General features: G+C 29.7%; 1 protein-coding gene across 1 annotated transcript; it reads right to left on the reverse strand.

Annotated features, from left to right (window-relative positions):
- Positions 1-2965: 2965 nt before the first annotated feature.
- On the reverse strand, positions 2966-4210 carry LOC130808271 (uncharacterized mitochondrial protein AtMg00810-like). The gene is made up of 2 exons (XM_057673752.1): positions 3861-4210; positions 2966-3722 (listed from the first exon to the last, which is right to left on the reverse strand). Exons 1-2 carry the CDS (start codon positions 4208-4210, stop codon positions 2966-2968), a joined length of 1107 nt encoding a protein of 368 aa, XP_057529735.1.
- Between the last annotated feature and the right edge of the window lie 7907 nt (positions 4211-12117).

Below are 12117 nucleotides of genomic sequence, written 5' to 3' on the forward strand. Positions count from 1 at the left end.
ACTTAGCTTCTTTTTTTTTCATGGCCGTTCTTAAGGATAATTTTGAGGTGTAACTGCATAGGGCCCAGCTTATGAAGGGGTTCAATTTGAGTTAATCCTTGTAATCAAATTAGTATTTGCATAAGTAGCATTTAGTATGAATCAAACTTGCAGCATTAGGATTCTTAGTTAAGCGCATGACCACGGACCTTTTTTATTTTTTGTCTAGGACCCAAAAATTGTCGAAAACGTGAGGTAATTCTTTTCCTTTGATTATTCATGGAATCTTTGAGCAAAACTTGACCAATGGATCATTTTACGAATATAATGAATGTTGAACTTATAATACCTATTATATTGTTGTCAAGACACAAGACTGATTGAATATATATGACACCGGAATTATTATAATAGAAACTAGTGGCTAGTTATCGATGGGAATGTAGAACAAATAGGTTACCGACACAACATGTAATAGAGACAACATGGACAATAACACAATACAATTCTCTAAGACAATACCGAAAGCACTTATAGATGAAAGGATAGAATATTTGAGCAGAAGATTTAGGATTTGACCCTTATTAAGTGTAGATATCAGTTGAGATTGTCCTTTACTTTTACATTTTATAGTATATAGTTTATTAATTTTAACTCTATTTATTTTATTTTAGTTTAGTAAATAAATGATAATAAAAGATAATATATAAATTGTAGCAAGTTTAAAATATTATGTATTTATCAAATTTGTTGATGTAACAAAGTTTAAGTTTTTATGACTATTTTAAATGTATTGTGTTTTTAAAATTTTTGGATAGAGTAATTAGAGACATCTTATATATGTTCTAGACTTTTAATAATCTCTCGACTACCTGTGACTGTGTGATTGTTCTTGATCTTTATCTTTTACAATTTACTTTTACACTCATTTTTTGTCTAGTTATTTTATTTATATGTTTTCAGTTATTCTAGTTTTATGTTTAAGGACCAAGCATGAGCAGTTAGATGTCGGCCTGAACATTCAGCTTTACTCGGTCCTTTTTGTTGTAGGAACCTCTTTTTTTGAAGATTTTCAATAGATCTTTCTTGAGTCGAGGAACTCCTTAGCCGCATTCTCATTTATAAGTATGGGTTACCTCTTCCCTTCCCTCCCAAACCCGTGTATAATAATTTCCTATTAACGGAGTATATTGATATGAATACAGTTATTTCTAAACAATAAAAGTCAATAAAGATATCCTCATCACTTTTTTTTAAGAAAATGTCATAATATGAATAAATCTTGAGTTAAAGGAAAGTTCATTCTCATCATATCATTTTAATGGGAATGTGCGATACATATGATGTTTTGAAGAGATATAGAAGACAGATTATAGATATATAGATATTTTTTGCTCTTATTTTTTACTTTCATAATATTCACTATGTTTTTCGTTTAGTTTAATTAAACTAAGTTTACGTACTCCATTACATTTAGTTTATTTAATCTAATTGAGTTCGATTATTCACTATTAAAAAAATACAAGTCTTTTGAGCATCTAAAAAGAGGAAACATTAAACGATTGAGAACCCATTCGGTATTACTGCTATTTTTCTTTTTTTTTATAAGTCATATAATGTGTCTTATAACAAATGAAAAATAAATCAAATTTATTGATGACATAATAATTTTGATAAATGATAAAGAAAACGCGAAACCCATTTTTTTCAGGTTTTTATTTATAGTTTTTAGTTTTCAACTGAAAATATACAACAAATGGGCCTTAACCTAAACTAGAAAACTTCAGTAACAACATTAAGAAACTAGGTAAAAACATTGAATCAATTTTTTTAAAGCCCCGATTCATGCAGTCTTATAAGGGATTTGTTGTAGCTTACCATTTTTACTTTTCAAACAAATTTAAATTGAACATATTTCAAGTGTATTTTCAAAGAAAACGTAGACTTTGGGAGGAAGTTATGGAAATTCGGTATGTTCTCTCTCAAATCCATACAAAGTTAAAATTTTCATATTCATCACCTAACCACTATCTATAACGGGTAAAATTTTCATATTCACGTCTGCTCATTTAGTTATGCATTCAAACTCATCTCAACTGGGTAACCCATCATGGGTGATGGGTATACCCACATTAACCATCCTCATCACTCCAATTTCGTGCTATATGCTTCATAAAATCGCATTTCTTTACAAATTTAATTGTCTACCTAAATTTAATTAAAACATACAATTTAATAAAATAAAATTATCGTTAAACGCAAAAAAAATTAAATAAAATTATCTTTCTTAATTATTTGTCAATATTGTTTAATAAAATATACAAAATCGAATAGGATTTTTCATATCCGTATCAACTGGAACTATTTTAGACAACAAGTGAAGTAACTTTACAACAAGTTGGAAATGTAACCCCTTTAATTTCTTTTCGATGTTTAACATACGTAAATATTTTGCCATTAACTTTTATATTTATATGCGTTTTTTTAGAGTCTGTTGAATAGCTCAAATTAGACAGGGAATGGTTGTAATTTCATTCATTCAATGTGTCCTTTTTGGTGCACCAAGCATTACATATATATAGGGAGATTGAGTACAAAGCTTACCCAATCACAAGACACCATTCATTCATATGTACAAGGGACCACTAGGAGAAAAGGAATAAACCAAGGACAAAAAAGGAATCTCAGAAAGAAAGGACAGCAGAAGTAGTGCAGCATGGTTGTACACATATAACAACACACACAGCACAATAGTGATGGGAGAGTACACATGTCAGGATGCACACACACACACCTTCTGTTAATACCCCCATTCAAGTTGGGAGTGGATGAGGATCAGAAGCTTCCAACTTGTGTAACAGGTGATGACGCTGAGTAACAGGAAGGAATTTGGTGAATATGTCAGCCATCTGTTCTTTAGAGGACACATATTGAGGTTGAATGATGCTAGATTTATGCTTCTCACGAATGAAGTGACAGTCCACTTCTATATGCTTGTTCTTTCATGTTGGACAAGGTTTGCAACAATAGACAAGGCACCTTTGTTGTCACACAGCAAAAGAGTAGGATCAGTCTGAGAAATGCCAAGGTCCCTAAGGAGTTGAATGAGCCATAGGACTTCACATGTGGTAAGGACCATAGCACGATATTCGTCCTCAGTAGAGCTTCTTGCCACTACAACTTGTTTCTTCGATTTCCAGGATATAGCAGAATTGCCTAGAAGAATACAAAAACCTGTGGTGGACTTTCTAGACATAGGACATCCCGCCCAATCACTATCACAATAGGCAATCAGCTTGGCTTTAGAATTGAAAGCAAAAAGTATACCCTGAGATGAATTGCTTTTTAAGTACCTCAAAACTCGTTTAGCAGCTTGCATGTGTACAGTGGTTGGCTGGTGCATAAATTGATTGAGAGTATACACAACAAATGAAATATCTAGGCGTGTCAAGGTGAGGTAAATCAGTTTGCCTATGAGTTGTTGATAGCCAGGTATGTAAGGTAGAGGGTCACCACTAGTGAGAGTAAGTTTGATGTTAGGGTCTAGTGGAAGTTTAAGGGGTTTAGATGACAACATTTTGTATTCTTCGAGGAGGTCTATGGTGTATTTGAACTGGGAGAGAAAGATGCCATGGGAAGATCTGTCAACCTCAATCCTTAAGAAATATATTAAAGGACCAAGATCTTTCATGTGGAATGTAGAGGAAAGGGATTTTTTGGTGTTAGTAATTGTGTTCGAGTCACTGCCAACCATCAAAAGATCATAAACATAAACAAGTATGACAGTGTGATGGTTGGCTTAATGTTTTGTAAAGAGAGAGTGGTCACTGTGATATTGGTTGAATCCACAAGTGTGTAGGGCATAGGAGAGTTTTTGAAACCATTGTCTAGGGGCCTGTTTAAGGCCATACAGAGATTTTTGAAGCTTGCATACTTTGAGGGGAGAAGTAGGAGCAGCTTGAATGGAAATGGGTAGACTAGGCCCTTGGTAACCGTTGGAAAACTTCATATACACATTTTCATCAAGATCCCCATGAAGGAAAGCATTTTTTACATCCATTTGAGACACTTGCCAATCATCGATTGCTGCAACAACAAGGAGAGCTCTAACAGTTGTCAATTTTACAACTGGAGCAAAGGTCTCCACATAATCAATGCCATAATTTTGTTTGTTGCCTAGGACTATTAGTCTAGCCTTGTGACGTTCAATGCTCCCATTTGGAAGGTACATGGTTTTGTAAAGCCATTTGTTACCAATGGCTTTCAGGGAGAAGGTCATTGATTATCCAGGTAAGGTTCTCCTCTAAAGCAGAAAGCTCTTCATTCATTGCTTGTACCCAGTGAGGGTGTTTGATGGCTTCAAGAAAGGTAGTAGGGTCAGATTTGTGTTGAAGTTGGACCATGAAGCAATGGAACTGAGGGTTCACAGGAGTAGTGGTGGAGTAGGCTATAGGGGTAACATAATCTTTCAGCCAAGCAGGTGTTGATCTTGATCTGTCCAAACGTCTCAGGATGGGGTTGATGGGAGAATCAGGAGAAGGGGATTGATTATCCACACAAGGTAAGGCTGAGGGTGGTTCAGTAGGTGGGGAATGAGGAGGTTTAGAAGGGGGTTCAACATGTGGTGGATCAGTACTAGTATCATCATCAAAAGAGTCCTCCCACACTGCTGATGGTTGTATGGAGTGGTCTGTGGAGCAGGGTATTAATTGTTGAAGTTGGGTTGGAGTGAAAGTGTAGGGGAATACATGCTCAAACCATTTGATGTCCCTAGACACAAATGTTTGCTTGGTTAGAAGGTTTAAAAGTTTTTAGCCCTTTTGGATAGCTGGGTACCCAAGGAACACACAGGGCACACCTCTGGGATTCATTTTATCATTGTTGTGGGCTGGATTATAAGCAAGAGTTAGACACCCAAAAGGTTTGAGGTGACTATATGATGGTTTTTTATTATGAAGGGTTTCATATGGAGTTTTGTTGTGCAGGATGGTGGTAGGGAGTCTGTTCATAAGGTAAGCATTGGTGAGCACACAATCACCCCAGTAGGATTTTGGCAAACCAGCTTACATTCTTAAGCATCTTGCCATTTCAAGGACATTCCTATGTTTTCTTTTACACCTTCCATTTTTCTGTGCCCTATCAACACTGGTAGTCTGATGTATTATCTCATGTGTATCATACAGAGACTTACAATGAGAGTCCTCAAACTCCAAGGCATTATCTGATCTCACAATCTTCATCCTCTTTGCAAATTGAGTATTGGCCAATGTGACAAATTTTTGTAAGGCAACAAATGAATCAGACTTTTGCTTAAGCAAGGTTACCCGAATCTAATTTGTGCTACCATCTTGCACATTTGCAGCCATCTTGTGGTTTCTGTTCCTTCCCCAAATCTGATTTATGCAACCCATTCTTGAGTTGCCTTCTTTCCCTCTAAATTGTGGTGGAATGCCATTTAGGATAGCCTACAACTGTCCAACATCTGTCTTTCATGTACCCTTTGACACCACACGGAATGCCATTTAGGATAGCCTACAACTGTCCAGCATCTGTCTTTCATGTACCCTTTGACACCACACGCACTGCACACTACCACATCAGCTCCATTTCTACCGTACATGGTAGAGGATTCCATAGGTGCCTTTATAGAGTTCAGTATATTTCTTTGGGATTCTTCTTGCTGAAGAGAGCTGCAAGCAAAATCCACTATAGGTAAAGGAGTTATCATAAGCAGTTGGCTTCTCAAGCCTCATAGCTTTCATCCAGTTCATTCAAGCACTGAAATAGTCTTTTTTTTTCTTCCTTTTGTTGTTCAAAGGCAGTTAAGAACTTATTCACATCTTCATTTATTTATGTGATTGGTGGGAACTGATCCAATGATTCAAGTTCCTCCCATATACTCTTTAAAGCAGTGTAGTATTCATTGATTGATGAGGAACCTTGCTTGGTCTCATACAACTCTTAATTGAGTTTATACTTTAGAGATCCATTTGAGATTGAAAACCTCCTTTTAAGGTACATCTAGATTTCTCTAGCAGAAATCATATACATGATAGTTTGCTTGATTGGCTCACATATAGACCTCATTATCCAACCTATCACAGTGTCATTGCAAGTATCCCAAAGATTTCCTGTGATTTTTTCTGTCTCATCCTTAATCACTGTTCCATTTATAAAACCAAGCTTTCTTTTGGATGAAAGAGCTATCTACATAGACCTCTTAGACCTCTTCCACCTTCTGTAATTGCTGATATCAGTGAGTTTGTCAACATTCACTGTGTTGAGGCCATCTGACCCATGTAAGTATAAGGGGTTTTGTGGATTCATTTTTTTCATTAAAAATACTGAAGCAAATAAGAGGATAAAAAGAAGAAGGTAAGATAGAAAAAAGATACGAGGAGGAAAGATAGGAGAAAAAAGAAGGATCAGGTTTTGGGACTCATGGCTCTGATACCATGTTGAGTAGCTCAAATGAGACAGGAAATGGTTGTAATTTCATTCATTCAATGTGTCCTTTTTTGTGCACCAAGCTATATATATATATATATATATATATATATATATATATATATATATATATATGTATATATATATATATGTATATATATATATATGTATATATATATATATATATATATATATATATATATATATATATATATATATATATATATATATATGTATATATATATATATATGTATATATATATATATATATGTATATATATATATATATATACATATATATATATATACATATATATATATATATACATATATATATATATATACATATATATATATATATACATATATATATATATACATATATATATATATACATATATATATATATATATATATATATATATATATATATACATATATATATATATATATATATATATATACATATATATATATATATATATATATATATATATATACATATATATACATATATATATATATATATATATATATATATATATATAAATATATATATATATATATATATAAATATAAATAAATATATATATATATATATATATATATATATATATATATATATATATATATATATATATATATATATATATATATATATATATATATATATATATATATATATATAGAGGGAGATTGAGTACAAAGCTTACCCAATCACAAGACACCATTCATTCATATGTACAAGGGACCACTAGGACAAAAGGAATAAACCTAGGACAAAAAAGGAATCTCAAAAAGAAAGGACAGCAGAGGAGGTAGCGCAGCATGGTTGTGCACATACAGCAGCAAACACAGCACAATAGTGATAGGAGAGTACACACAGCAGCATGCACACACCTTCTATTAATAGAGTCCAGTCGCTTAATTTCAACTAACTGGGTTTGTTTTGATCAGCTAATGAAGTAACTTTAAGTTGGAATTGAAACCCTCTTAAATTCTTTTTAATGTATTTAATGGACTCCTTTAATTTTTTTAATTAATATAATTTTTATGATATAATTATCATTTTATAATAACTTGTTGATAATATATCGTACATGGATGATACGATATTATATTGTTTGAGTCAAATTCAAGAAACTAAAAAAAGGTCCGATGAATTTGGCTTTTAACTAAATTGATCCATTTATCGTGATTCTATATCTTTTACCTTTATGTTTACTTCTTGCCTATTGTAAAATTTGGACATAATAAACGTTGTCATCTTTTTTAATGTGTTGTCAATTTTTTTTTATTTACCTTAGACTCAAACTCTAACACACTAAACAAAACTTTTCTAATTCAATCACAATTGATTATTTGTTAATCAAAGCAATATGAAAAGTAAAATCACATTATAAATGTCCACATAAATAATTTTGTGTAAAATTTCAGAAAATTTTCTTAATTTAATAATTTTTTAAAATTAGTTATAACTTTAAATACCCATTTCGCAGATGTTTAAAAGTAGGGGACTCGATGCACAGTCAATGAGCTAGGGGTCCATGGGTCAAATTCTTAATTAATATTTGATGTCATTGTAAATACAATCTTAAATTTATCAAATTTTTATTTAAAAAATACAAAAAACATTTTTTTTTAAAAAAAATGGCGATATGGCACATTTTGTGCGACTATATCTCGTGCAGTTGGCTGTTTTGTGTGATTTGACTATTTTTCAAAAATAATTATTTTTTATTTTTTGTACAAAATTTATCTAAAATTAATAGACAACAATTTAAAAGTGTCTAGTATATTTACGAAAAATCATGTGGGACGTGTGTTTAAGTTAAATAAGCATGAAGAATTGATTAAATCAAAGATTTTTAAACTTAGAAAAAGTTTTAATTTTATGAAAAAATTAGGGCCATATAATAAAAAGAAATGACAAATAAGAAGCTGGTATATTTTTTGGGTATTACTAAAGTTCGTCACCCTTTTCATTTTATCGTCACCCCTTCTAATAAAATTACGAATTTGCCCTTGGACTTTAAAAAATTACGAATTTGCCATTGTTCTTCTTCTTCTTCTTCTTCTTATTATTATTATTATTATTATTATTATTATTTAAATAACAATAACTTAAAAAATAAATTAATTAAACAAAAGAAATTTTATAAATCAAAATTAAAAAAAAAATTGATACCAGTCGCACAAAAAGTGCGACTATACCTAGGTTGAGTCGCACAAAAAGTGCGACTCCACCTATGTACAGTCGCACTTTTTGTGCGACTGGTATTAGTTTTTTATTTTTGTAAAAATTTTTTTTATTAATTTTTTTTATATTATTATTGTTGTTATTTATTATTATTATTATTATTATTATTATTAGTATACATAAGAAATTTTAAGGGAGAATTCCAAAAGCCAATTTACTAATTGAGCTTTTTTGAGCATTGTAAATGTAAATTAATTAATTGTACTCAATTCACCATATGGAAAATTATAATTGAGCTTTTTTGAGCATTGTAAATGTAAATTAATTAATTGTAATCAATTCACCATATGGTAAAACTATAATTGAGCTTTTTTGAGCATTGTAAATGTAAATGAATTAATTGTAATCAATTCACCATATGGGAAAACTATAATTGAGCTTTTTTGAGCATTGTAAATGTAAATTAATTAATTGTAATCAATTCACCATATGGGATACTAAAAGTCTGAATTTGAATCTACATAGATTTTTTAAGCATTATTATTATTATTATTATTATTACAATAATAATACTAATAATAACAATAATAATAATAATAATAATAATAATAATAATAATAATAATAATAATAATAATAATAATATAAATAAAATTAATAATAATTTTTTTTAAAAAAAAAATACCTACCAGTCGCACAAAAAGTGCGACTATACCTACAGTCGCACTTTTTGTGCGACTGGTAGGTTTTTTTTTTAAAGAAAAATTATTATTAGTTTTATTTATATTATTATTGTTATTATTATTATTATTATTATTATTATTATTATTATTATTATTATTATTATTATTATTATTATTATTGTTATTATTAGTATTATTATTATTATTATTATTATTATTATTATTATTTTATTTTTTTTTTGTTTTAATTATTATATTTAATTTCTTTTTTTAAATATTTTTATTATTAATTATTATTATTATTATTATTATTATTATTATTATTATTATAAATAAGAAAATTTATGTCCAGTGGCATAGTTGTAATTTTTTAAATTTCAGGAGCAAATTCGTAATATCATTAGGGAGGGAGTGGCGATAAAATGAAAAGGATGGCGAACTTTAAGAATCGGGTATTTTTTTTGTCACATTCTTTCCTAATCTATCAACATGATGTTGATCTAAACAAGTGTCAAAATTAAATCAAGTACAATTTACTTTTCCGTCCCACTTAGTGATATTTTTTCTGATAATTTGTTATTATATTGATTATAAGTATTTTAGAAGGAGTGAATATAAGGGTGATTGATTTTTATCCATAACACTTGTACAAATTATCTTATAGGACAATAGGAGTAGTAGTATATTTGCTTTTTACATGCAGTATTGTCGGCCTAAGGTGCATGGCCAAACATTACATACTATTCCTATTTCTCGGTCAAACAATTTAGGAGTACATTTCAGTATTTTACTTAGAATGATTGATCTTTTTGTCTTGTAAATGGTATCAAATGCTGACAAAAAGAGACCCACACTTATAGTACACCAAAGCTATTTTACAAATTAGAGATTGCAAATAAGCACTACTTGATTAAAATAACTGATTTGATAATTAATTTTATGATTTAATTTGAATAATTAATTTTGAACATATTATTAAAAGTAACTTGTTCAAAATTAGTTTACTCATATTTCATAAAATCTTTGGGCTTTTCAATTTCCTTTTTTTTGGTTCAAATATAATATTTAGGGCTTTTTAATTATTGGTGAGTTGTTTCTTTTATAGAGCGGACGATTTGAACCTTATTAGACATGATTTAATTTATGTATGATGCTATTTACAAAATTGTGGGTCTTTTAATAATATTTGTATTTATTGGCCCTTAGATTAAAATCTTTGTTAACTTAATTAATAAAACAACAATACGAGATTATAATAACTTAATCTTAAGGTAAATTTAAGTTACATTTCTTATTAATTCAATCAAGAATACGATAATATGAGATTAGAATTAATTAGATTAGCCAATTAATTAGACAATAACATAATTTGACATGATCTCGTTATGACCCATGTTCCATGAATAATAAGTGCAAATTGACATTCATGTGAAATAATAACAATTCCTAATAACTTAATCACGAATTCTTGTGAAAGACCATCTCTAATTGGTTCAACTCATTATATATTTATTGAAATATTATAAGTTAAAATTAAAAATAATGTAAGTAGACATTTAAGATATTGTAAGTAGGCATTAAGGATATAATAAGTAAACATCAAGAATAATGTAAGTAAGCATTAAAAATACGATAAGTAGACATTAAGTTTAAATGGGTCGACTCTAAAAGACGTCTCACAAATAGACGGTCTCTCAAGAGACTAGCTGTAACTTAATTATTCTTATCATTGAACTCCACTAGTTTAAATATTGGGTTTTAGATAACTTTCATCATATATATTTTTATTTTCTGTGCGTAGTTTTTTAAATTTAGTAATCCAATGATCATTCTCCCACCTTTAATTATACCACACAAAGTTATGATATATGAAGCACCAACCCTAACACACATTATGATGTTAGGAACCATAAGAAAAAACCTTACCTCTAATTTATAGAAGCCCAAACAAACACATAATATGATTAGATAAAAACACCCATTTTGTTAGTTTGACCCATTATTAATAATAGTGGTCCAAATTACAAACTAGTTCTTAGGACATTAAACAACCATTAAGTGAAAAACTCATAAAAGTATCAAAAGAGCTACATAAAGCTACCAAAATACTAGGAAGCAACAAAATATTGATTATAGGAGTATATGTATGATAGTATATCAAATATTGATTAATTCTTTTTATTTTGCTTTAAAATATTGGTAATTTCGAAGAATTATGTGTAGTTCATGTACAAATATTTTGCATTATTTTAGTTTTTAGATTCTACAAACTATTTGAGGATCATTTAAAAACTAAAACTCCGAAAAAGAAACTAATCATTCCATTAAAGCATAAGACTAAGATTATAGCACCCCACAATTATAAGAAAAATGCTAGATCATTAATGTTATAACATAGTAACTTTACCACTAATGAGCTAGGATGAAATTGAGGCAATGCTCAATTTTTGGGATTATATCAAGATGAGAAATTTAACTATGCCAAGATAATGACTAATGCACTATCTAAAAAGGGGAGGAGGCTAAAAATTCCCTAATCTAAAGAACAAAATATAGATTAATCAATAAGTATCTTGTTCAAAGGTTTAATTAGAATCCTAAGTGCACTCAAATGACAAAGACTAAGAGAAAGTTCATGTCAAAATCCAATTGATGGATGTCAAAATCCAAGTGATTGGTTGATGTAAACTAAACAACTTTATACCCATCAATTAGTGTCCCCAATTAGGCAAGCCAAGTAGACCCCTAATTACATGAACACATCCTATTTTCTTTCTTTCTCCTACAACATGATTGCACTCATATGCTA

Source organism: Amaranthus tricolor, chromosome 3 (assembly GCF_026212465.1).
Source record: "Amaranthus tricolor cultivar Red isolate AtriRed21 chromosome 3, ASM2621246v1, whole genome shotgun sequence".
In the NCBI taxonomy this organism is placed as follows: domain Eukaryota; kingdom Viridiplantae; phylum Streptophyta; class Magnoliopsida; order Caryophyllales; family Amaranthaceae; genus Amaranthus; species Amaranthus tricolor.